Source organism: Corvus hawaiiensis, chromosome 13 (assembly GCF_020740725.1).
Source record: "Corvus hawaiiensis isolate bCorHaw1 chromosome 13, bCorHaw1.pri.cur, whole genome shotgun sequence".
Taxonomy (NCBI): Eukaryota; Metazoa; Chordata; class Aves; order Passeriformes; family Corvidae; genus Corvus; species Corvus hawaiiensis.
In genome coordinates, this window is record NC_063225.1 from 13,786,537 (window position 1) to 13,814,170 (window position 27,634).

Consider the following 27,634-nt stretch of genomic DNA (forward strand, 5'->3'; position numbering starts at 1 on the left):
TTTATGGGTTTTTTAGCTTTTAGGTTTATTTTTACTGACTCCTTTTTATATTTTTTAGTTGATACCATTATTGATAAATTCAGATAAACTTTACTCTCTTTATAGGTCTGCTAATACAGCTTGAAGGTGTAGTGTAAAGTTTCATATGCTAAGCAGTTTGTCTTAGTGACATCCATAACCTGGCTGGAATTGCCAGGTGTGGAGAGCCTTTTGTAACGATGTTCACATATTCATCCACTACAGATGAGTGCTACCAACTATGTGTAAATCATGGGTTTCTCTCACTTGCACAGTCACATGCAAATGTGCCATGTGTGACTTTAACTTACAAGCCTGCTGTTGAGGAGGAGCTGGAGTTAGTTGGTTTTTAGAGAGAGAGAGTGGTTTTTGAGGGGAGCTATCCTGGTAGAACGAAGAATTGGATGGAAATCAGTATACTGTGAATATTGAGCCAAACTTTTTCATTCACTGTCAGGAAAAATGAGAACTCTGCTCTTGACTAGAATATCTGAGGGAGGTGGTTCCTGCTGAGATAGACAGGAGAGTGAAACTGGCTGCAGAGGTTTGTTTTTCCATGAGATACCCTGTTGTTTTGGTTTCCTCCTGCTGATTACCATCATTTAGTGGTCTTGGGTTTGTCAGGCCTCAGTGATGACTCAACTCCCCAGCTCAGTTCAAAAGTTTATTCCCTCCAGGTTTTGTATCAGTCTCACAGTCTTGTGTTCCATTCTTTTGTAGACACAGCTCCTACTGTCACTGCACTGCCTCTGCCTTTAGACAGTTGGCTCATAATCTGCCACAGACAGTAAAGTAAAACTGCCTGCAAACCCAGCTGTTAGAGAAAGAAAGAATGGCATTTAACATTAAAAACACAGGTAGGGTTGAATTTATTGTTTTCTAGATTGAAACGGTTTTGGCCCGTATAGGCTGGAGTTAGCATTCCCATTGCTTCTGAAAAAGGCACTGTCAACCTTGGAAATACTAGCAGTGTTTTTCTATTTTTGTTGCTCAGCAAAGTATCTTGTTTTAAAATAGCAACTAGAGTTTTTTGGAACAAGTTTACATTTGGGAGATTGTTAAATTAATCTGTAGGAAAGTTTATTCTTAGGGGTGACAAGGAGATAATAAATGAAAAAGTTTATTTTCAGATGTCACTAGAAACAAATGTTGAAACCCAAGTACCTAAAAACCACAACTCAGAGGAATGAGGATATTGACCTTCCTTGCAGTGCTTTAGTTACCTGAAACTCATAAAACCTAAAACTACCTGGTTGTGTTTTGTTCTCCTGGGCTTATATTTAAATGTTAATATGGCTGGTCCTAAATGCTGGCTTAAAAATGATCATTGGTTTGTGAAGGGTACAGTCTTTCAGTAAATATAGTGGAAATACCCGAAAGTCATGCTTCAATTCAAAAAATTATACCAGAGTTGCTTATATTTGAAGTCATTTGATTACAAAGCAATGAGCACCAACTGTGTGAAGGTAACATTTATAGAATAACATTACATTGATCCAGAATGTGTCAGTCTGGCATTTGTCTTTGTATCACAGCGTATTTGCTTGGGGCTTGGTAGAGCTTGGATATTGATTTCCCTGCATATTGCCATTAGTCTTCATAGTTACATTGAATGGTGGAATAAAGTAATTAATGAAATAATCTAACTTATTTAAAACAATGACAATTTTGTAATTTTTCTCCTTTTCAGGAATAATCCTCTGATAGACATGGAGCCGTATTTTGCTGGTTTTAAGCACATGCACCAGGACTATGAAGTCACTCTTGAACTCGCAAGTGAAGAGACTCAAAAAACTAAAAATGCGCAAAATTCTAGGGCAGGGTCTTATGGTGTCAGCATTAGAGTCCAAGGAATCGATGGACATCCTTACATAGTACTGAACAATACAGAAGGATGTTTGTCAGAAAATCCTCCTCCTCCTGGAAAAGAACAGCAGGTCATTCCTCAGACTGTAAACAAGCCAGCCACAGACTCCAATACTGCTTTTAAGTTGGAGGACAAAATCAGTGAACGTACAAAATTTGCTGGAACACAGCACATGCAACCGTCTGTGCATAAAAAACTGAAGATAACCAATGTGGCTGAAAAGGAAAGTGGAATGCCAGATTTTAGAGATGAAACTATGAAATCTTCATATTTGTTGAATTTTCAAAGACATCCTGAACTTCTGCAGCCTTATGATCCTGAAAAAAATAACTTGAACTTGGATAATTACCAGTCTTCTGTGTGCAGTAAATCTAAGTCTTTTGCAGATGAAAAAACTGAAGCAAAGCCTTGGATTTCCTCATCTAAAGTAGCATCCCTACAGAAAACAAATAAGTACCTTGCAGAGCCAACCAAAGCAAATTCAAAAAAAATACATCTGAACAGGTCAGTAGAAGATTCAAATCAGCAGCTGCTGGATTGTCCCAGTAGCGCTATCAGCCCCAGTGACACGTGTGTTTCAGAGTCATTTTCACCTGCAGGAGGATCCCCGTGTGTTAGCCCCACTGCTTATCCTGAGACAAAAAAACCTAGACCAGATGTTCTTCCCTTCCGCAGGCAAGACTCAGCTGGGCCGGTATTGAATGACTCACGGAGATCATCGTCCTCATCCGCTACTCCCACTTCTGCAAATTCCTTATACAGATTTTTACTGGATGACCAAGAGTATGCCATCTACGCAGACAATGTTAACCGGCATGAAAACAGGAGATACATTCCATTCTTGCCAGGAACTGGTCGTGATATTGACACTGGTTCACTTCCAGGAGTAGATCAGCTAATTGAAAAGTTTGATAAGAAAGTTGATGCTCACAGAAGAGGCAGGTCAGGAAAAAGGAATAGAATTCATCCAGATGATCGTAAAAGATCAAGAAGCGTTGATAGTGCCTTGTCATTAGGACTTGATGTAAATTCTGATTCTGTAGGTGAATTCAGTAAAAGCTTGGGTAAGTCAACTGAGCACTTGCTGAGACCATCTAAAGTTTGCCTTCACAAGCAGTTATCCAGAGATCAAAAGTCACCTTCCAAAGAGATGAAGATTTCTGCTCGAAGTATTGGAAAATTGCAAGTGCCCAATAAAGACACTCAGAGTGGCAGTTTCAGCTCTTTGCAACACCATAAACGTACTGGAGCTGATACCGAGAGCTTGACGGGTAGGTCAGCTACACTCCCAGGACAGAGTAAGAGAGAGGAAGTTAAAACAGTAACTTCCACTTTGTTGTTGCCAAACCCAATCACAAGTACACCTGAATCAGGAGCCAAGAAGATCTCTGTAAAAACATTTCCGTCCGTCCCTAATATACAGGTAATTTTGAATTTGTTCTTTAAGCGGTCCTTTGCACTCTAGCATACGAAAGCTGCCATATTGTTAATTGTGTATTTTTCTGGTCTTCATTAGAACAAACTCCCATCATACAATACTTTCAAATGGGACTGTTCTGGAGAAATGTAAATAAAAATTTTTTGTTGTTGTTGTAAGTATAGAAAACCTGATTTGTAACAAAACTGATTTTTGTATGGGTAAAGGAAGGTGGTGAGGCCAGACAGATTCTCGTAAATGATGTTATGATGATTCTTAAACATAGATGCACAAAAGTAGAATGTGAAAAGATATGTATGCGAAATCAAGTTGTTTTCTTTTTTCTTCTGGTGTGAAGTGTAGTTTCTTATTGTAGTAAGCCAAAATTCCAGTGGCTCTTTCAGAACTTGAGGTCCATAGTACATAAAAGTTTTCATTAATAGGATAGAATGGAGAAGTCCAGTCATACCGTTTGTATTTATAACTCTTACAGGATTGTTGTCTTTTGACATTTTACTTTTATCTTTTAGGCAACTCCTGATCTCTTAAAAGGCCAGCAAGATCTTGCACAGCAAACTAATGAAGAGACTGCTAAGCAGATACTTTACAATTACCTTAAGGAAGGGTCAGTAAACATATTTAACTTTTGGATAGGAGACTGTATTTTCTCGGTATTTGTCTTCTATTACACTTAAAATGTGAAACAGTAAAGTGAAAGCTATAATTAAATTAAACATCTTTTTCACAATTCTGTATCTCAGCTGTGTCCTCTAAGGACTAATTATAGGATCCCCAAGTACCCAGGCTATCAAGACTTACATAAGGTATTGTACAGGATATGATTAAATGCCCTTGAAACTTGTGAATCAGATTATGGTTTGTCTTTTAAATACATCTGGAATTAAAGTTTGTATAATACAGAGGTTATTGGAGAATCCAGATCATACCTCATGGAAGTTTAAGCATTTGGGTTTTTTAAAAACAGCAACAACAACAAAGTGTTATTTCCTAAGGTTTGACAGAAGCCCTCTTGTTGCTGTGCCTTTAATCCTTTGTGCACCTGTAACTCTTGGTATTTTCTACTGATAACTTACTGAAATATAAAGGAAGGTTTAATGAAAAATACATGATACATTTAAATTTCTTTTCATTCCTGATATAGCAGGTTCTGGGGCCTGTTTAAGTGTTATTTTATGGTACAGTACTCAGGGCTTGTAAAGCCTAGTACAACTACTTATTTTGGTCTGTTCGAATAATATACATGCTGAATATGTCTTTCCACAGCCACAGTCTTACAGAAGAGATTTGCACTTCAAGAGTTCAGTGATCTTTTTTGTTTGGTTGCCTTTCTAGAAAACAGTTGGAATACAAATTTTTAATTCCTCCCTTTAAAGATTTTAATAAATCATAGTTAAGATAATTTCTGATTTGTTTGTATTATTTTGGGTGTTTTTGTGGAGATTGTAATTAGTTTGGACACTCCGAATTTGGTTTCATGTTAACAAAATAGTAACTTTGATCATATAATTGCTTATTTGTACTGTCTATTTTAGAAGCCCTGATAATGATGATGCAACAAAGAGGAAAGTGAATTTGGTTTTTGAGAAAATTCAGACTTTAAAGTCAAGAGCTGCTGGAAAGACGCAGGTAAAGAATTCTTAATTTGCTTTGATGTGTTTCAATTGGTGCAGTATTCAGAGAGGGCTTGGAGAATCTGAATCCCCTTACTGACTTTAACTAAGCTATTAATGTAGTTCCTCAGGAGTATAGCTTAATTTTGATGGCATGAGAAGGATTAAATGCTTATTGTTTATTATTTTATCCTCTATGAGAATTAAAAATGAAAATTTTTTTCTTCATATTCTTCTTAATCTAGATATACCTGTGCTTTTTCAGAAGATTTTAAATGTAGTTGCTGACAGCGCAGTTAACCTTTTTAAGAAATCTCTTAGTATTTGAGAAGGAGTTGGAGCAGTGAAGAAAAATGTTAGGCACATTCACATAAAATTTCTTGGGTAAAGATAAAATTTCTTGGCAGAGATAAATGTTAGTCTTTTGACTGCAGTGAGACAGACATGGAATGAGAGACTCATGTAGCTTTTGTTATTAATGACAGCATTATTTATTTGCAAAACACACCCTAGGAAATTACCTAAAAAAGGTATTTGAAAAATCTGTCTTAAGATAAGGACATGCTTTCCTTTGATGTCCATTTTGCATAATTAGTGATATCTCAGTACAATTGGCCCCAAATACACATGATTTGATTCATATGTTGCTTAATTTGAATTTTTCTTTATATTTGTATATTTTCTGTTCTACTGTCAACCTGCCTTGAGCAATTACCAAGAAGTTTTATGAAAATGAAATCATGGTTTCTTTGAAAATCTTAGCTTGGCCTGACCCATATGAAAAATCCCTGGTGAGCTCAGGCAGTTGATGGTACACTTTGTTAGTCTTGCTTGTAACTTTGCTTTAGATTAAAAAAAAAGAAGCTATTCTCTAGGAACATCTTGGCTTTGTGGGAATAAATGTCTATATTTAATTGTAGGTTTCGGATTCTTCGGCTGAAGTAAAAGCATTGGTGGAACAAAAAGCAGAACTTGAAAGGAAAGTGGAAGAGTTAGAGAAAAAACTGGATCTGGAAATTAGGGTATAGCACTTTGTTGTTATAAAGCTTCTGACTATTTCAAATACACTTTTAAAAATAAGTGACAACTGATCCTCCAGCTGAACCCCTTTTGCTTCATATTCTTCTTAATCCAGTTATACCTGTGCTTTTTCAGAAGGCTTTTTATTTAAAGTGTGGTTGGTCATAGCATTGTTACCCTTTGTAAAAAATCTCTTCTCAGTGTTTGAGAAGGAGTTAGGAGCAGTGACTAAAGCACATGCACAAAGAATTTCTTAGGTGTCTGCAGAGGTAAATGTTAATCTGTTGGTTGCAGCCAGACAGACATGGACTGAGAGACAAACTATTACTCATGTAGCTGCTGTCTACTATTTTGCTTAACTTTTGGTTACAAAATTCAGAATCAGCAAAATTCCAAAGAAGAGAGAGAGGCTACACGAGCAAGCCTGAAAGATCTTCAGTTGCAGCTTGATCAAAGTATATGTGAAAAGGAAGCCTTAAAAAAGCAGCTGGAAGAAAACGAGAAGGAACTCAGGCAAAACCTGGAGGAGTGAGTTAATTCTAGAAAAGTTATCATTGAAATTTGTACCTTTTCTTAAACCTTTTAAATTAAAAGTACCTGTGTCTCCAGAATATGTTGATGGAACCAGATGAGTGACATTTGTTACTGTAGGAAGTGTGTCTACATTTAAAAGAGTTACGTCTTTAGAATATCTAGAAGGAAGAGAAAGATTGCTGAATTTATAGTTTTCTTCTTAGTGCAAATTGCTTTAATATTTCACAGTCAAAATATATAGTTCAAGTCTTTGAAATGTGGAAACGTTTGAATGGCTTGAGTACCAGGTCTGAAATAAAATACAACTCCCCACTTAAATACCTTAGAAGATTTGTCATTTTTACCCCTCTGACATTTAATTTTTCTGCCTCATTATATCCCATTCTCTTGTGGGCAACATGGGAATGTGTGTCTTTTTAGTACTTGAATGAACAAATTAGTATTTCTACGAATTAAAAAATCCTGTCTGATTTTTACTGATGAGGCTTTTTCAAGTGAAGATGGAACAGGAGAAACACCAGACTGAGATCAGAGATCTTCAAGACCAGCTCTCTGAGATGCATGATGAACTGGATAATGCAAAACATACCGATGAAGGGGAGAAAGAGATTCTGATTGAGGTTAGTTACAAAGTACCAGAAGGAGGATCAGAAAATCAGAAAAATTGCATGAGAAGAGGGGATTAAGATACTGGTGGAAGAAATACATGCCTTTGCTTTTCCTATTCTATTAATCCAAACCAATGTACCATTATTAGGTGACCTAAGAAAGCATGTTACGATAACTGCATTAACCCTAAAAGGAATACAAAGTGTAAGTACCATTGTTTTGTGGAGCAGGAGAACAGATATCTTAATGGTTGACACACAGGTGAGTTATCCACTATTATCAGATAATAATCTCAGTCAGTTTTAGCAATTAGGATTTGTGTCAGAACAGGGAAGATCAGTTCAAAGAAGATGTATATATTATCAAGGCCAGATGAGATTCAACTAAGAAAATTAAAAGAACTCAACAGAGCAGTCTCTAGATTGTTGGCTTTCTATTGGGACCAGGGAGAAAAGAGAAGGGGTAAGAGTCTGGAGAGGAACAAAAGAGTTACAGGGTTTCTGTCGCCTTGGGATGAAAGAGGAATTGTCTGTAGCCGTGGTTATACTAATAAACTGATGATGAAATAGAAACACAGCTTATTAAATTTGTTGATAAGGATGTGTAAGAGTATCAGTGCAAGAATGTTAAAGATGTTTGCACGCAAGATCTGCTGAGTAGAATTAACTACCTTGTTTTGTATGGGTGAGATTTGATTACTCTTAAATTACTCTCTTAAATCTCAGGCACTGTAATTGAAAGTTGGACACAAGTAGGGGAATATCACAAATGATGGTGCTAGTACTGAAAAACATTACCTATGAAGAAAGACTTCAATCTGAATGGAGAAGTGAGGGAAGAGTCAAAAACACATCTTACAGAATGAAAGGTGATAGTGATCAATTTTTCTATGTTGTGTGGAGATAGAGTGAGAAATGAGAGACTTAGCTGCAGAGATTTAAAGAAAGTGTTAGAAAAAGTTTCTGATACTGATACTTAAACAGATACTGGTAATTAAACAGAGGAAGATACTCTCAGGGATGGGGGTAGGATTGCTTCCATTCTAGGCTTTTAACGGCAGAGTAGGTGATTCTGTCAGGAATGGTTTAGATGTACTGATCCTCCTTCAGTGCAGGGGAAGCCTACATTCTCTTTTGAAAGTACAATTATTCACAGCTTGAGAAATACCGAATTAGAGAATTCTTGAAGGGGTACATTTTTGACTGTTTCTGTTACTCTGTATTTTGTATGCATGCATGTCTTTAGTCTTCAGATTCACTGACTATCCACTCCCTTCCCAGCAATTTGGAGAGGGGAAATGACCTCTAGGCTTTACCCTGGTGGGAGGAGGAAGGGTGTGAAGACATGGACTTGGTTGGGAAGCACTTGTTTTGTCTTCAGCACTTGAAGAAGCAACTTTATTTATTCTTTCCAGCAGAAAAGAAAGCAAAGAATTATTGCTGAGTTTGTTCATCTTGCAACTGGGGGGAAAATGCTTTGTCTTTGTTCTTATCTACCTTATTGCTACTGAAAGTAGGATGTAGGAGTGACTCCTGTATTATTTGCAGATGGCATAACATACACCATTAAAATCTCTTGATAATTTTGCAGCATCAGACATGTTGACCTATTGTATAAAACATCAGCTATGTGTTATACTTCTAGTAATATTAGGGTTTAGTAAATTTTTAGCTTTCTATAAAAGCTGTAAAAAATGTCAGTCAGATTAAACGAAGTTGTCCTTGGGGAGCTTATGTGCTTTCTTTCTGTGAAACATAAACAGAACATTCACATGGGCTATTTGACACACAGCTGTGTTTAATTTTGGGCTTTAGGAGCTGATGCAAATGAAGCAGGATCTGCAAGAAGTATTAATAGCGAAAGATCAGCAAGAAGAGATTTTGAGAAAGAGAGAGAGAGAGCTCACAGCTTTGAAAGGAGCACTTAAAGAAGAGGTATCCAGCCATGACACAGAGATGGATAAACTTAAAGAGGAACACAATAAAGAATTGCTGGATCTACGACAGAGCCTGGAGAAAGCAACAGAGGTACGTAAGTGATAACAATTACCTCAACAGGGAAAGGTCGTATGTTTCTCAGATGCTGTATACCAGATGCTTTCAGGTACTACTATTTTCTTAGCAAAATAGGCAAAGATTTAGGCTAGGAGATTCTTGGCTGCTCAGAATAAGTTTTATTTCATACACACCTAATGTTTTGATTGTTTGTCACACCTGAAGTTGTGGTCGTTTCTTCAAGCAGTTATTCGCTGCATTTGCTTAATTGCAAACTTTGAGGGAGAATATATGGGAGTATAGTGCAGAGGACCATTTGCGTGTCTTGGGTTAAACAGAATCACCAAAACCTTGAAGATGCCCTTAAAGAGCACCAGTGTGCTTTGCCAGTCATAGTGTTCATGTAACTTCTACCAGTTCTCTGCAGTTCTTTGCGGCCCATTGTTCCTACATTCAGCTTCTTGTGTCACATCCTGTTCCCTGGTTGCATTGTCCCACCTTGTCCATTCAACCTCTTTTTGTGTTTTGTGTCCTTTTCATTTATTGAACATAGCTTGTTTACTGAATGGTCAAAGGAGTCCGAGCACAAGGAAACAGCAGGGTTTTGGGTGTTTTGAATCAGACAGGAAGAAGACAGAACTGAAGGAATTGCCTCTTCCAGCATCAGTAGGAAGTCTTTGTGAGAGGGAGAATAGGAACAAGTTTCAGATGTGCATATATGTTACTGTTTTCCAAAAGATGTCCTTTGTGAAATTTTCTTTGTAGAGGCAGCAGGTAGGAATATATTGACAGATTTTTTTGAGATGGGGACAGTTCTCTTAAAGTTTTGAACATTGTTTTTACAGTGACAGCTTTTTGTGTCTTTTCTGTATTCCCTTGTTTTATTTCTCAAATGTTTGAGAAAATTTCTGCAGGCAAACCGTGCTTGACCAATGTCAGAACTGTAGGCCCAGTTCTATGCTTAAAAATACCCATGCTAATATATGTTTTTTTACCTACACTGGTCTTAGGTGAGTTGTAGTTACCCTGCTGGTTGTGACCTAAAACGTAAGAACTGAGGAAAAATTAGGCTTGAAGCTCAAAAGAAGTTTCCAAAGCTTTATATGCTGTGAGCAAAGTAGGAGCTCGTGGAAGATGCTGGATAGATATTGTATGATTGAATTCTGACAAAAGATTATCCTTTTAAAGGATTGTTTTTAAATGTGCAATTTTCTTCAGAGGCTAGAAAATTTTATAAATGCTGGTTTGTTTATGCAGCCTAGGACTTGTACTTGAGATTGTTGGGCTTTGCTTAAATGTGTTGTTTCTCTTTGTTTTACATCATCAGGAAGATATTTGACTTGTCTGAGCTGCATGAACTGAATAAACTTTTTTCTTTGAGAGAAAAGCAGAACATTTAAATTATCATTTTTTATTACACAGTAATTGTAGTGACAGCTCAACCTCAATGAACCATCTTTCAAAGTTAGTGCATGGTAATTTACTGTATTTCAATTATGGAACTGTAATTACGACTGACAAGAAATGAAAGAGTAGTCTGTTTGGTATAACAATAACACAGTCTGGGAAATGGCTCTATGACTGGGTTGCTGTGGCTTAGAGATAGTTATAAATAGCATTTATTTACTTGCATGACATAGTCTATATAATGGTAAATTTAATAAGATGTTCAAAAGTGAAATTTATTTGGTGTTGGTCTACGTACCAGTTCTCTTCCCATTTGAGTTGAAATTTTTATTTGAAGTAAAACTTGTAACATGTTTAATGGGAAGGTGGTGTTTTGTTTCGCTTTTGGTTTTTTTTTTTTAAATCTTGCTAGTATTTGTACTCAGTGATTTCTTGAAGCACAACATTATTTTTATGCCTGCTGGCTGAGATTATTTGTTGAGTTTGATATATCATTTATCAGGAAAGTATAACCATTCTCTGCAGGAAGTTAGCTGACTGATCTGGTGTGATCTTATATATATTGTTAATTCTTTGGATTATAATTAATCTGAAATACGCAGGAGACATATACAATTGAAGCTACTTGGCCTGCTAATTTTTTTTTTTTTTTTATATTATTGCAAGGTGGAAAGATTAATACAGGATGGCAGGACACAAGAAATCTACATCAAAGATTAGTGGAAAGGGTCATTCTGTTGTATTTGATGAGGAAAACAGGAGTGTAAATGCTGTAATAGTGGTTTGTCATACCGAAAATGTGGATACTGATGTTCGATAGATGAGGTTGTATCAGGATCTCTATGTACAAGAGTATTTGTACTTAAGTTGCTTCTAAATCATCCAGATAGATCTGTTTGGAAATAATGTTAGAAACATACTCAAGGTTATCTGGTAGAAGAACAGAGCAGGGTTGTTTGTCATTAGGATTCTGTTCTCATGTTCACTAATGTGGTGCTAGTTTGGGGGGTTTTTGTTGGGTTTTTATTGTTGTCATTATTTGGTTTCTGTTTTTTTTAATAGAGATTTTTATGTAAAGCCACAAATATCTTAATAGATGTTATTTTTCTTTGCTACAGTTTACCTTTTTAACTTACTTTTGTGTGTTGTCTTTTGCTTGTGGTGGTCTTGAGATGGCTGTGACTATTCTTGATTTCATAGCTTGTTTATTGAAACTGAGAGCAGACTATTTTCATTTAACAAGAGGAAAAGTTCTACTCTTCCATAACATACCTCTGTGGGATAATAACTGCCTTTAATTTAATAACAAATTTTAAAATTAATGTCTTTCTGATTAAGAATAGATTCCTCCATAATTGCAAGATTAATATGAATTCCATTCCAGTTTTTCATGCCATAGAAGCATTTCTGTTATTTAATCTGACTCTACAACACAACAGTCCAGAATTGTACTTACTTTAACCATGAGTGCTCTATCACTGTACATGAAGTGCCACTGTTTCAGTAAAATTTGGAAATAGCTTTTGGAATGTAATACTGCAGGTAAAAGGTTGTAGCAGATTGCAACTAGTACTGTTCAAATTCCACTGAAATTGTATCAGCTCAGGAGTGCAGTTGCAAACTGTTCAGCACTTCACATTTATGTCTGTATTTAGAGAAGCAGTCTGAACAAATGGTGTTGTTCAGAAAAAGCTGTAATCATCACGTTAGGAAGAGGCTTATCTAAACCTGACCTTGACCGATTTATTTGGCATGTCGTATGTCTGACCTTGTTCTCAGAATGTTAAAACAGACACTCAGAGTTTAGAGTTGATTAATTTATCAACACATTTAAGAATGCAATGAAGCTGGTGATCATGTTACCATTAACTGACATGTATGTGTTACATATGATTATGTTATGATTAAAGAGAAGAAGGAATTTTACCAGAACAAATGTAGGAACAGTAAAAGACAGTGGTTGCTTTCTGCACATGTTACCAACTACAAGGGTACCCCGTCAAGATAAGAAAATTATATAAAGCTTTGGATATTATACATGAGAAGAAGCTTTGGTTTTAGCTTTTCTCCATCTTGTTAATTTAGGTGAATCTAGCACAAACTGTAAAGACCTTTGAAATGAAAAGTAACTGTTGAATCTTTTTCTACTTAACCTGATGATATGATGTTTCTGCCTCAAAGCTAATAAAAATCTCCCCCATAGAGCAGAAACTTAACAAAAACTAGCTTAAGCATTCCAAATGATACTGAGATATACTCTGTATGCCTTTTTTGTAGAAATGGCTTGGAATTCATAGTTGAAATGTAAAATGAAGCAAAACTAAATTTAGAATATTCTGAGAACCTATTTTGGAAAGTACTGTTCAGTGAACAGTGGTTACCTAAGCTACTTGGGGAAAAGTGAAGGTATAAGTGTGGAACATTGCAGAGCCACTTTGGTACTTTTAAGTGATAGATTTAATGTATGTAACTGTAAAATTATGTTTGTATATATATATATGAAAAATCCCAGTAGGATCTTGCTACCTTGTTCCACTCTAAGGGAAATCTTGGGGTTGTAATTAATAATGCTAAAACCCATGGTCTTGATAGCAGCAAAAGAAGCAAATGATATAATGAGAATTACTCGGGCATGGAAACATCGTTATGCCCTCTTATGCATATCTGAATCTGCATCCTGAATGCTGTGTGTGAGGCTGGTTTGTTCACCTCAAGCAAGATATGCAACAATTGGAAAAGATTTTAGAGAGGTGATCTAGGATTTGAAATGCCATGGATGGGTATTTTCTTTCCTCTGCCTGCCTGAGGCAGCTTTTGCCACGTTGAAATAACACTTCTTTGTTTCAGTTACAGAAGCTGGTTGGTAACTGATCTAAACTGTGTACAGAGTCAAATAGTGGAGTGACTGGTCCAAGTCACTGTTTCATCTTTCATGACCTAGCCCCTCTCCCCCTTTCATTTTTTGCCCTCTTTCACCAGCCTTCTAAGCCTGGTAAGATTCTGATTGATTTTCAGTGTGGTACAAACACAGATGGAGAGAGGGTACACAGACAGAAGTGTAATGGTGGAAGGAAAGCTGCAGGCACTTCTTAAATAGGCATCATTATTGGAAACATGTATTTTAGAACTGCATATGAAACATTTGGGAGACAGATTTGCTTTGTTTTGCCCAATGTGCCTGTTCTGTGTGTGGAAAGGAAGTTGGTAATAGCATCATGCATGTTTTTAGGACCCATTAAATGAAGTACCAAACAAAAAAATTATGGAATATTAGTGTTGTCAACAAGAAAATAAAATGTGCCTCTAAAGCACTCTGAATATGTAGCTTGGTGACTGTGTCTTGAAGTTCCACCTCCTCTAGTCTTTCATTTCTGTGCAATTTACTCCTCCATTTATTTGGTGGGTACGTATGTGTGTTTGGGTGCAGGCAGTACCATGAAACTACAGCTTGAGTGGGTTTTATACTGTATGTAGAGTCAAGAAAACCTCTGAGCAAAACTGTCCTGCAAAGTTCTGTTTGAGTTGAATTGGACCACATCTATAGGATAATAAAAATTAATTCTGTTTATCTGTAATAGTCACTTAACTGTTGTGAACCTTCCTCTGCTAGGACTATTCCAGTAAGTCTGTGTTGGGAAGGGGGGTCGTTAGTGTGAATTTTTGTTTTTTCTGTTTCTGAACCTCGGCAAGAGCCAGGTACTTCTTTAATGCCATCAGGAGGATCTCTAATCCTTACTAGCAGAAGCCAGTTTATGTATTCAGGTGATTTGTCTCTGAAAGTATATGTTTGTGTGTGTATGTATGGGAAGTGTTTGACTCTGTCAAACAGGAGGGAACAATGTGAACACAGAGTTAGTTAATATTTTACTCCAGTCTATCCAACAACTTCTGACCTTCAAAGGACTGTTAGTATAAGCCACTCTGAGTATGTCATGATACATAGCCAGGGGGATAATATGACATTGATACAGGTACTGGTTAAGAAGTTAATACTTTCCTGGCCCTGCATTTTATAACTTATATAAATGTTAGGTCATGCCTAAATTGGAAAATTTTGTTTAATATGCTCTGTGTAAAAGAGGGCTGCATTCTCAGTCTTAAAATGTAGGTATTTTAATATTTCCTTACATCTAATAAATGGAAACCTAAATAGTTTTGGAAGTAATATTAAGGACATGGTACCATTTCAGTCAGTGAAAATGACCTTGTAAGAAAACAAATCTTTTCTCTAAACTGTCACCAGTGAATTTTTAATGAGTTAGTAGAATGGCTCTAGCTGAAATGAAATGAGAGACCAGTCTGGCTTGCTTGTAAATTTGTGCACTTGCTTACTGAATAATCTCTTGAAGTACAGCAGAGAATTTAAGCTGGTTGCAGTGTACCTCACTAAGAGAGGGAAAAAACACTCACCCTTTTAATAGGTAACTAATAATAGTTAATTTCCAAAGGCATAGCCATGTGTTAAAGTTGGCTAGGCCTCATTTTGAGATGATGGGAAGAATTAATATAACCAGTGTCAGGTACAAAAATACCAAGTGCAGCCATTTAGGCTTTTTTCCAGAAGCTTTGTTGCTTTTGTTGTAACCTTTTTTTGGGGCATAGGGAGGATGGGGTGGGTGGGTTGGTAGCCTAACATTCCATTTTTAAGGAGTTTTCGTACTCCTTTTGTAGACATATGAGATTTTATTATCCATGCCATTCGATGTTACTCTGTTATTCATCCTAAGGCTTCCAACTGCTTTAAGAAATAGTGTCTGGGGTTAGAAGAATTGCCTAAAGGTACACAGTGGGTAAAAACGCCAGAATTACAAGCAGAGGTACGAACAGAAATAAAGACCTGTTATTTGCATACCTGAACTTTGAAAATTAGATGACTATAGCTGAATAATACTGATTTCAAAGCTCTCTTTACAAAAGAGCTAATAGTAATGGCATTTAAAGCGTTGTCGCTGTGTGGAGAATCACTACGTTTGTCTTTTTTTCCCTCAGGTTCAGTCTTTGGGTCTAGAATGGTTTGGGATTTTTTTTCTTTTGTTGGAAATCACCTTCATGTTACCTAAGGAAATCAGTGTCTAGTTGTTTTATTTAAACTATTTTGTTTATATAAAAAAGAAGAGGAAAAGACAATAGAAAGATATTTGATATCTCCATCACTGCTACCCCCCTCTGGATCATCTGAGGGAGGTGGGTAGATATGAATCCCTGAAGCCACATGAATCTTCTTACATGTAGTTCAAGAAGTTAAACTAGTCGAGCATCAACCTAAAAAGGTGGCCCATGAGTCTTCAGAGCTGATGTCAGCAGCCAGTATCTTAATACCTGAAGTGTTCTACACCAGTGTTAGAATGAAGTGAGCAGCACCACCATTTCCTTTTTTCAGAAGATTTTGGAAGATTATTGTGTCATTTACTTAGATTCCACAATTATGAATATAAAAAAAAACCCTGAAAATCTGTTACTTCCATTAAAAAGCTCCACTTTTTGCCCCAGCTCATTTTGAATGGAGATTTGCTCTCAAAGTATGGCTGTTAAAGAACAAACAGTTAATCGGTTGAAATAGTTTTCACAGAATAACAGAATCAATTAGGTTGGAAGAGGCCTCTGAGATTACTGAGTCCAGTCTATGACTGAACACCACACTATCAGCTAGACCCTGGCACCAAGTGCCACCTCCAGTCTTTCCTTAAAAACCTTCAGGGACGGTGACTTCACCACCTCCCTGGGCAGTCTGTTCCAGTGTCTAATCACGGTTCCTGTGAAAAAATTCTTCTTAATGTCAAACCTAAACCTCCCCTACTGCAGCTTGAGGCCACGTCCTCTCGTCCTGGCACTGTTCCCTGGGAGAAGAGACCGACCCCCACCTGGCTACACCCTCCTGTCAGAGAGTTGTGGAGAGTGATAAGGTCACCCCTGAGCCTCTTCTCCAGGCTGACCCCTCCCAGCTCCTTCAGCTGCTTCTCATCAGGCTTGTGCTCCAGACCTTTCCCCAGCTCCGCTGCTCTTCTCTGGACCTGCTCCAGCACCTCAATGTCCTTCCTGGATTGGGGAGCCCAGAACTGGACATGCAATTCCTGATACTCAGTTGAACTGGATTCTGAAAAGAAATGTTAAGGTTTTTAGAAAAATTTGCTGACTTTTGCCTGATAATCATTGGATTTAGCCAAAATTTAATGATTCTAATACGCGGTGAATGAGATACTAAACTTCCACACACTTCAGATCTTCCTTTATTTTGTAAAAGTAATCTAAGGATCCTGTAGTGTGTAGTCACTGCCAAAGGGGAGTTTCACCAGCCAAAACACTGAAGTCAGCCAAAGCTATTTTTTAATGATCAGTTACACAACGTCTCTCATCTCTCTGCCAGTGTGCAGGGTGTGGTAAAAAAAAAGGTGTGGAGCCACAGAATATTTTCTGCATTCCTGTCCAAAAGTATTTTTTTCTGTATTCAGGTTGAAACTGAACATTTCATTTGCATCTCAAGGACCTTGTTTTCGTGTTCTGTCCAGTTTCTTTGGGTTTACACAATAACGAATGGTGGGAAAGATTTCGATGCCTTTTATACTACCTGTTCACTGCTTGCAACAAAGTTCAGAGTGGAATACTACATAAATGTATTTGCTTTACTGAGATTTCTGCAACAAAGGTGGTGTAACAGTATTTATTATTTTGACTGGGTCTTGACCAAATTTAATGTTTTAAAATACTTCGAACACATATATAACTATATACAAGGACACAAAGCTGAGCTTTATTAGGTTAGTTTATTGTTAGGCAGAACACCTGAGAAAGGAGCAGGATGGAAGATCAGGGAAATGTATTTTACTGCTGATTTTCTCTTATGTTCCATAGGCCTAAAGCTGAAAACCGAATGCCACATCCATATAAAGTCCAGCAGCTGTGACTATGTGGGCTCAGATAAGTAGATCTATGCTAGTTAAAACTTTATAGATCAGGTGTACATATCAAAACAATACACATGTACATATATATGTGTGTGAGTGTATGTGCGTGTGTGTGCATGCATTCATTCGCTTCCTTCTCCTCTGTTACAAGTTAAATGGAGCTTGTACACTATTAAAAACCTGTTCTAGAGAAAGAATTATAGAGATTTTTTCACAAACTTTTAATTCCTTTTCTCAACATAGCTGTCATCTTCTAAGTAATGTTATGCCCTGTAATAAGTATAGGAAAGGAAGAGGTAGAGAGATCAGTGTTGAGAGGAGCCTTTATTTGTGCGTGTCCAAATTCAAGTGCCTCGGTTAACATTGTTAGCCATTACATAGTCCTTGATATAATCAGGGTACAATTTTTCCTGACTTTAGTCACAACTGCGCACTCAAGTCTATGGAAACCAAACCCAGTGTCTCAAACACCAAGGAAGTTAAGGAGCATGTAGTTATTGATCCTCTGGAAATATTTGGCTGAGTGACTTGCCTCAGGAGGTCTTTGCCATAGACAAGAATAGACTCTGAATTCTCTAGGGCTGGTTTTGGGTAACTTAGCTGTGAAAGTGTCATCTTCTTATTGCCTCACTCGTTTCTGCAGTAAACTCTTAACTTCTCAAGCTAATTGACTTCAAGCTTTAGTATTAAAATGTATGAGAACTATTAAAAAAAATCAGTAGTTAGAACATGGATTATTTTCTGCCACATATGATCTATTTTTGTGGTCAGAAACGTATTTTTTTCAATATATCTTTTTTTTAGGATTTGATAACTTGTTTTATTTGGTTCGAGTCCACTGCTGGGCTAATAAGTAAAGTTACTGTGTGTGTACTGTGGCACAATGACATCATCAGAACGCAGAAAGCTTGCCTTCAGTCAGTCACAGAGGACTTTGTATTGTGGGATCTTCTCCATAGAGCTGCATTTTCTTTCTTCTAGACAAGCTTCTTTTTCTTTATTCTCAGCTTTTTTCAGAAATTCACAACCCATTTCCAGCTCCTTTTACCTAATCTCTGTAGCTTAATTTTGCTGATAAGGCTTAAATCAGGAGTTTAAACATGATAAAATTTGAGAAAGTATAATAAAATATTTTGTGGATTCAAAGGTAATAAATAAGAAGGTGATATGAGTGTGGTTAAGAAGTCTTCAAATGATGTGGTTATTAAGAGAAAGGTATTGTTCCTTCAGAGATGGAGGAGATGAATATCTGAATGTAAAACAGGCTAAATGTAGGGACTAAGAAGTCACTGAGTGCCCTGGAAGACAGAGCAAGAACAGGCAAACTGAAAGGAAAGACAAAACAAATGCAAGCAAATAAGCACAATAAGCAAAATGCTATAGGGTATTTACTTACATAAAAATAATTCTGTAATACAATGCAGTAAATAGTAACAGTAAGAAGTTGGTTTACTAAAACATGCTGCCACAACTAGTAAATGGGACTAAAAAGAAAAAAGTGTGTTTTCTATATCATAGGGAAGAAACTGCAAAATTGGAATTCAGATATGTTACTTTTAAGATCCAAAGATCCCACTTCAATGTTTGATAAAACTGCCCCCCTCTTCTGTTTTTCAAGGGGCTTGGATTTTTGCAGAGGTGTTTTGGTTTTTGTTTTTTCTTTTTCCTTTTGTATGGCAAATACGTCTGAATATACAGGATTTCATTCCAGGTTATGTTGTCAAGAATCTTGTTTAACCAGTTTTGTCTGTTTTGTGCTCTGTATGTTTATGTACATAAACTCCTTTAAACTTTCTGAAGAGACTGATCTACAATTCTGTGAACTAAAGTTCTTATATTAACAATGTTTGTTAATGTTTCATATTCAACTTAAATCATTACTTTGTGACCTTCACCCAGTTCTGTTACTGTGGGTTAAATTATAGAAACTTAGTTAAAATAATTGCCAAAACTTTTCCAACATCCCCAAATAAATAAATGTAAAGACTTTATGAATGGGCACCAACAGGAGTCATTAATTGGTGTCATGTCATTAAGCCTTAAGGACCGTTAGTTAACTCACACTGTAGTTAACTCACAGTGTTTATGTGCAGCACCATTACAAACAAGTCATGTCTGGACTGAGGGAAATGGATCCACAGCACAATCTCTTCCTGTCTTTTTCCTCATTTGTACTTACTAGCTCTTCAATGTTCAGTTTTCCTCCTTCTTTCATCCTCATCACTGTAACCCACTAACTGAATGCTTTTGCAAACAGCCTTCAACTCCTGTTTTTGAGTGTGTGAGCCAGTCCCTGAATTTTCAGTGAAAACATGGGACCCTGCTCATGCAGGCAGGACCGCAGAGATTGTCCCTGGCTGTTAGCAAATACTATTGGACAGTTTAAGGTGTACTTGTTGTTGCCACTTTCAGTTTTAGCCTATGAAGCGCAGCAATTGCCATTCAGACTTTATCAACATACATGGTAATTTCACTGTCATTTCAATGCAGTGGTTTTCATATCTTCTACTGCCATGTTCTTGTTAGGGAAATTCTATGCAGAATATAGTGAACCATCTCTAACGACAGTATTAATTGTACATGTGGTCTGTACATGAGTAATACTGCCTGCTGTCTGTGTGGGACTGCTGGAGCACACTGCTTGTGCGCGAGGGTTCCATAGGCAAAGGGCACAACAATCCTTTTGTGCGTCAGCAGTGGCCGTGTATGGTTTGATAGCTGCTGGCCTGAACCTTATGTAAGTGTTCAATATATGGACAGGGATCTTTCTCCCCTAATGGTGTTGCTACAAGGTCTATCAGAACTGCCTGTATGCTTTGTGTATGCTCTCCAGTGATACCTAGGTTTTTTGCTGTCATGTTCACCTGTCTGTCCAAGAGCAGGCCTGGAGGGGAGGTAGAAGGTAATGTGGGGTGCCAGATAAGACTAACAGTGGAGAACACAAGAAGGCAAGAGCTATGGAGACTTTTGATACCCTAACTTTCTGTGGTAATGTGTTATAGGATATGGCATATGTTGCCAAAAGCTCTTATAATCCAGAAACTTCATTTGTGCCAGTAAAGAGCTCTGCATGAAATTCTCAGTGCTTTGGGGAAAAATGAATATAAGCTTTTTTCTGTCTAAACCCAGCTGTGTAATTTGACTCTTTTGGAGAGGTGATGCTGTGTGTGCTTTCTCTTACACAAAGAACATCTAAACTGTATTTGTATGGTTTGACTGTATTTAAACTTCACTATCAAATTGAAGATACTTTTGGATTGTTTTGTCTAGTATCCTCCTGAATATCCTCAGGGTGATCTTCCATGCCTTATATGTGTAGTACAGTTGTATAAGGTAAACTGGTAAGATAGATACTCCTGTGTTTCTTTCTGGTCTTGTCTGAAACAAGAAAAGATGAAAAAGATGTTGAAACAATAGTGTGCAGTGAAACCACATTGTGAAGAAAATTCCTGGTACTCTCCTCAGAATATAAGTAAGAAAAATGTTCAATCTCCAACTACAGTACAGTGCAGCTCCCTATATATACAAAGAGAGTTTTCTACCATCTTGGAAAAGTATATGCATGTGAAAGAATTTTGTACTTAACATGTTGGAGAATTTTGTTGGGCAGGTGTAACCCTTGTAATGATGCCAAGGTCATTAGACCTGTGAAGATCTGCTGGCTAAGTGCTGGTCACTCAATCAGCTGGAACTCTAGGAAGGTTTTGTTTATATACCTAATTTATTTCCAAGATTTTAAATTAGGTTAATAAAGATAATACTCACAACCTACCCTTTATGCTTCTCTACATTTTACATATACTCACCTATCTTCTTGCTAACTTACTGAAATACATCGTGAAAATGAGAGCAAATAATAGTTTAGTTTAATTTTGAGTCTGTATCTACGGTATGTACAACAAAAAGCAGGCTGGAGCAGATCTCTAGATAATGACTGCATCTATATAATCTGAACTTAATTTTGACCCTCTTAGGTTAAATCATATATATAGATAGATGTTACTTTTGTGTTTATTTATGTATGTAGATCTCTGGGGTGGGGTTGTTGCGTTGTTTGCTTTTGTGTATGTGTGCATCCACTTTTAAGTAAATACTGCTTCCTGTGTTGGGAAAGTAGAGCAAACCATGGTAGATGTGGTGGAATCTCCAGGTCTCATGTGGGTCTACTGCAGTCCTGTCTTACTGTGCAGCCCCGGGTAGGCAGTTGGATGAAAAAGAACAGACAAATCAACATTCCTTTCCCTGAACTCCCCAGCATGCCTCAACTGCTTTCACTCAGCTCCAGAAAGGAGAAATGAGACTAAAAGGAGCCACTGGTGGAGTGCTTGCTAATTAGTAAAACTTCGCTGCATGCAGAAAGCAAAAATTAAAGGAATATATACATGCTATTGAAATTTCAGTATGCAAAAGCCTAAAGAGTCAACAGAGATTTCAGAGTGTTTAACTAGTCATGTACTTAGAAGAACAAGTTTTTTCAGTATTTTCAAAAGACCAGAACTTGTCAGCCTGCTTATGCTGCCAGTTTTTGTATAATAAGTTCATTGACCCTGTAGACAGTCTGTTTTCTGAGTTACCGCTTTATCTAATTTGCATGATTTTAAAGCTGTTGCTTGCTAGAAAACAGTCTAGTGAGGGCACTCTTTATAAACACCCTTTTATATAACTTTGCTTATTCCTTTTGGGTAAGAGGAGGGGAAGATCAAGAGCAACAATCAAAAATAGCATAAATGAAAAGTTATTTTCATGCTTTCGTAAAATACTTCACAAAATAGTTTCTGAGTAGTTTGATAGGATTTCTTTTGTTTTCACCTAGATAAATACAATTTCACATGCAAAAATGTTGTGTTTGGTAATTAATGTGTAATTACTTATTGTTATCAGATAATGTAGAGGCCAAAAGGTATAAATGGATTTGAGAAGGATTAGAGAAATTAATGGCTGATACATTCATGGAAGAAAACCAGTGAGAGCTGAGAGTGTTATAATAAGGAAAGGCTTGCCCCATGATTGTTCTTCCTCTTTTTGCCTGTAAGCATCAGCCTTGGCCATGAGAGAGAATCCTGGTCTAGATTGATTCCTATGTCTGTTCTGGTGTTCTTGCTATTGTTTAAGGTCTTGGTGTAGAAGGCAGTGGGGCTGCACTTGAGAACCAGATCTTTGTACAGAGTACTGTTTTGTATCAGCCCCTGAATGCCCAGGAGCAAGAACCACCCATTATGTCTTGGGTTCTTTTATGTTCTTTAGAGGGGATTCTGAATGAGAAGTCAGTGAAGAGCAAAGATTAAATCCTTCCAGCTCTTTACAGAATTAAATGTTTATGAGTAGATACCTGGTCTGTGTTACAACAGTACAGATAGTATAACAATATAGACAGATACTTCCACTCATGGTTTTCACAGTAAATGGTAGGGTGTTTTAGAGGGTAAGTGGTAAGGTGATGATTAGCTCTGAAACATTATGTGCTGCAGCCAGTTGCCCTGCAAAAAAAATTCAGAAATCCATTGCCACAAGTTGTTATGCATGGTTCATTATAATTTGTGTGAGTGCTATGTATTGATTTGAGTTTCTGAAAAAAAACCAAAATGGTATCTTTTTGAATACAAGATGAGCTCAGTATTTAATACAAGTTGAACCCCCACTGTTTTTTTACTGTCAAGGTCTCTTTATATTATCTGTCATTTACTCTGCAGCCCCACAAATAGTTGCGTGGATGTAGTGTGTTGTATGTTAGTGCTTGGAATCATCAGTGGGGTGAGGCTGCCTAAATTTTGTGTTGCTGTGGAAGACACTCTTCATAAATACGTTCTTCCTTAAAGGTCCATATGGCTTTTCCTATGTGTTATAGGCTTTAGTTTACTTGGAATTACCAATGGAACGGAATTACCAAGTACCATTAACAATGGGATTTGGTAACAAAATATTTTAGGGCAATAAGGAGGATGATGTTAAGGTGAAAATATGAGATGACAAGCATGAGACTGTTCAGCTGTCATGTATTAGTTTATCTGTAGATATGCCCAAGGAGAAAAAATGCTAAATATTAGTATCTCTGTTGATATTTTAATGTTATATCCTAGCTGTATTTGCTGTGATGCCTTATGAAACTCCTGTTGGAAAACAGCATCAATTCTTTTTTTTTTTTTAAACATGACATAATTTGTTTCCACTAGAGTGCTGCTGCCCTTGCAAGTGAAAAAAATGCTGCACAGGAGGAGCGAAACAGTATAGAAAATCAAGTCAAAGAGCTGATTGAGGAAAATGAACAATTGAAGAGAAAAGTTACTGAGCTAGAGAGGAAAATTGAGGAGTTGCACAAGCAAATTGATAATAAGAAAGGAGAAGAAAATTCAGTGAAGGAAAAATTAAAGACATATGAGGTAAGTTAAGAAAACAAGCCCCTTAAGTAGTCTTCCTGTTTTCAATAGATTCATTGTAGAATAAAAACTGACTAAAAGGAGGATGGACAATGCCATAGGAAAGGGTAAGGAAAACCAGCAAGTTGCCAAGAAGCAGTATGCAGTTTACTGACATGTATAGGAAGGATTTTCCCATTGAAAACCAGAGTAAAACCAAGTCACACCTTGGGATTGAGGAAATCAGTGATAGGCCAGAGTGAACAGACTTTATAGCTCAGTTTACTTGTCAGATTAAAGGCCTGGCCACTGTTTCTGAATGTATCAAATTGCATCATTGCAGGAAGAGAAGCAACAATTTGAAGAAGCTTTGAAACATGCTGAAAAGGAGGGAAAAGAATTGTTAGTGTTAAAAGCAGCTTTGGAAAGCCAGCTAGAAGATATGCAGGTAAGAACAAGAAGAGTTTGGATAATTTAAATTTTAAATTTTCTGTTTACTTGAGTCACTATTGCTTTCTGTAGAGTTAGGTCTCATTCTTTTTGAAGTACACTTTGTTTTAAAGTTTAGACCTCATTTCTATGTTCAAATGTGTACTGAAACCATAGCATCATCAAATTAAAGTAGTTTTCTTTCTGAAGTTGTTTTTTTTCTATTTCCGTGGATCTAGAAAAATTTCGGGGAAATTAATTGCCAAACAAGCTGCCTAAGGTTTCATATATCTGTTTTATTATTTTCAATGTTCATGCAATTCATGTAGGTATTTACATGTAAAGGAATGAAAAGCTGTACTAGGATATAAACAAAAATATTGTTAATGGATAAATATCAGGATGTTTGCTTCTCTATTTTTATGAACCTGTCTTATTTGCAAATGTTGCATGGAACTGGAATATTTAATCACAAAACCAGAGATGTTTAACACATATCACTAGGATTTGCAGCCTCTTAAATTCTGAATGAAGTCCTCTTTCCACCTTGCTCCTTAGTCCACCCAGTGTTCAGGAAAGGATACGCTTTCTTTCAGATTAGCCCAGAAATTAAACCTGTTGAGAATGCATCTACTTCAGAGCAGAGGAGAGGGATGTTGGCAATGTTGTGTATGAGTTAAGATTGGGTGATTCAGATGGCATGAAAGTTCAGATCTATTTAGTAACAAGGGGAATGTCTGTAAATCTTGAAACTGTTCTCACTGAAACTGTTCTCACTGACCTCATATTTTGTGTCTGCAAAAGCTACAAACCTAATTTTTCTTCTCTGATTCACCTTTTACATAAACCAAGGAAGCATTGATTTCAACAGTATCAGTTTAGAATTACCTTAGTTTTGCTTTTAGAAGCTGAGGTTTCAAGTGATTCTATCAAACAAGTCAGACTCAAAAGTGAGGACATGTAAATTGCTAGTGCCACTTCTTTGATTGAATAGATGTTTTCCCCTGTTGTCTTTAACATAAATTTTACTTTACTGTTCTGAAAATCTGAAAATGAAACTTGTCTCTAAGTGGATTAAAAACCAAGGAAAGACTGTGTTAACTAGCATGTTTTCATGGTTCAGTTAATTATGGTAAAAAGAAAAAATAACAACAGCAAGAAAATAGTTCTATGTCTTTAAAATTGAATGTGCTTCAAGAATACAAGGTTTTAACAATATGGGTAAGTGAGTTTTGTTTCCACAAAATGATGTTTTTAAGCTGATGTTCCTTGTAACTACATGAATAAGTGTTCTGAAGCTTTTGGTCAGGCTTGGTTTTTGGTTGTCTTCTTTTATTTTTTTTTCCCCATTTTAAATCTGTTTATCTGCTCTACCTCACTGATTCTCCTCGTTTGCTTGTCTATATCACTGATAGTCTACACAATCACTGCATTGCTCATCACTGCCTTGCATTTAGCACACTCCCCTAAGAACTCCCTTCTGTCACAGTCTGACTTGACCTTCCTGTGTAACATGGATCAATGCACCATACACATCTCCTGCATCTTGATTAGCTTTGGGTCAAGATGCTTGAAAAGTGTGGGGTTTTTTTTCTGTTTATGCATCCTTCAGGTCATCGTGCCAAATAAGGCTGCCTCCAAGCAGGGTCTCCAAATGAAAGCATTCTAGGGAAGGTGACAGGAGAGTCTGTCTTGACATTTTATTCACAACTTATGTCTAAATTCTGGCATGCTAAAATTAATCCTTTTTCTGATTCTACAATCTCATCCACTGGATATGAGCACTAACAGACCTCAGGATGTAATCAGTGGCCCTTTTGCTTAGAACAATTCAGCCTTTCTGTCTTTAGAGTTGTTCTAATGAATAATGTTGTGCAGTAGGTTGATTTGGCCTTGTGTTACCATTGACAATTTAGATGACAAACTCTGGCACTGTAATAATGTGTATCCCAGTGGAAATGTAATTCCTGACTGTCCCATCTTGCTTTTTTACATAACACAAATTACTTCTAATGGTGGACTAGCATAAGAAAGACAATGACAATACAAAGAGAACTGTAACGGCTACTGTAAACAGCCAAGTCTATTCCTCCTCCATTGGATTTCTAGTCAGAAAAGTTAAAGCTGGTATGCACTTAATTGTAATAGACAGTTTGCATTAGTGCTTTCATCTAAAATCACCCTCAATATGTATTGAAATTTTGTTTATGGATGGTCAAGTGAGGAGTACTTTTGTAGCATTTTGTGTTGTGTTCTAACCTCTGTTTTAGGGTAGCCACCTCAGGGAATGAAATACATCTCAACACTTTTGCACCATTGAGAAGAGAAATGACTTAATTATTATGCCCCTTAACTATAGCATATATGGTACTGTAATATCTTACAAAACAACAACTACACCAGCATTATGGATGGCAGCATCAAGTAATCCGTGCTTTTTAAATTAAACAATTAGAGCATGGGATCCTTTCATTGGGTGGAAAAATAGGAAGTTTATCTTTTCATTGTGGTAGATAATGGTAGGCACCTAGAATTAGCATTGCAGAGCACTGTAAGTTGAAATACATTCTTAATTTTCAGTTATCAGTTGAGATAAATGACTAATTTTGTATAGAGAACATTAACTACTATTATTTGAAAAAATAGAGAAATATCAGAGTAATCTTTTAGGTTAGTGTGAAAACAAATGACTCCTTTTCATTTCCCCCATTTCATTCTCTTTTTATATAATAACACTTTAGCTTTACAAAGTAATTAATTGCCACTAACAATTGCCTTTAAATTGGCAACTGACAGGCTGTTTGCCTGACTTCCAGTTACACTGTGACAGGCCAGCCAATTCCACTGAGAAGTGCTCAAGGATTTTTGTACCTGAAGGGCACTCAAATTAGAGATTATATGTAAGTTGACCTTTGAAGCTGTCCTATAGGGCATCCAAATTTCAAATACTGAAATTCACTATAGTGTATTGAAAGAGTAGACACTGAGGAGACTGCAGTATGTGGGTAGTTGGTAACAACACTCCCATTGCATCATGGTTTTAATACCTGAGTTAAGAAAAGAGGTATAAATGGACATTCAGTTGTTTCTAGCATGACGTACCAGTGTTTGTCCTATACTAGCTAGAGAACTGTAAGACCTGAAATTTTTCTTAATTTTACAGCAGCTTCTGATATTATTGTGTTAAGTAACGTTCCTTTAAGGCATTAGAAAAGATGGTCTACATTTCATTATATGTGTTTTTTAATCTACTGCAGGAGAACACGCGTTGCATTTCACAGGAACGGCAGCAGTTAAGTCAGCAGTTAAAAGATGAAACTCAGCAGAAGGAGCAGTTAAAGCAGATAAAGAATGAAATGGAGAATGAACGATTGCAACTGAGCAAGACTGTTGAGAAGTTACAGGAGGAGGTATGAATTCACCCCCAAGAGACTGCAGGGATCTGAATATCTA

At 36.8% G+C, this 27,634-nt stretch overlaps 1 protein-coding gene across 7 annotated transcripts in view; it reads left to right on the forward strand.

Annotated features, from left to right (window-relative positions):
* CGNL1 (cingulin like 1) overlaps nt 1-27,634 on the forward strand; it is a 55,411-nt gene that overhangs the window by 12,890 nt on the left and 14,887 nt on the right. For 5 of the 7 annotated variants that reach the window (XM_048318122.1, XM_048318118.1, XM_048318115.1 and 2 more), the window contains 10 exons: nt 1,709-3,308; nt 3,833-3,927; nt 4,856-4,949; nt 5,854-5,955; nt 6,333-6,481; nt 6,972-7,107; nt 8,911-9,123; nt 23,570-23,776; nt 24,096-24,200; nt 27,439-27,591. In XM_048318122.1, coding sequence (XP_048174079.1) covers nt 1,728-3,308; nt 3,833-3,927; nt 4,856-4,949; nt 5,854-5,955; nt 6,333-6,481; nt 6,972-7,107; nt 8,911-9,123; nt 23,570-23,776; nt 24,096-24,200; nt 27,439-27,591 — 2,835 coding nt within the window. In that variant the 5' untranslated portion in view covers nt 1,709-1,727. Of the gene's footprint in view, nt 1-738; nt 876-1,708; nt 3,309-3,832; nt 3,928-4,855; nt 4,950-5,853; nt 5,956-6,332; nt 6,482-6,971; nt 7,108-8,910; nt 9,124-23,569; nt 23,777-24,095; nt 24,201-27,438; nt 27,592-27,634 lie in introns of all 7 variants that reach the window. The other 2 variants (XM_048318116.1, XM_048318121.1) reach the window with 2 other exon arrangements.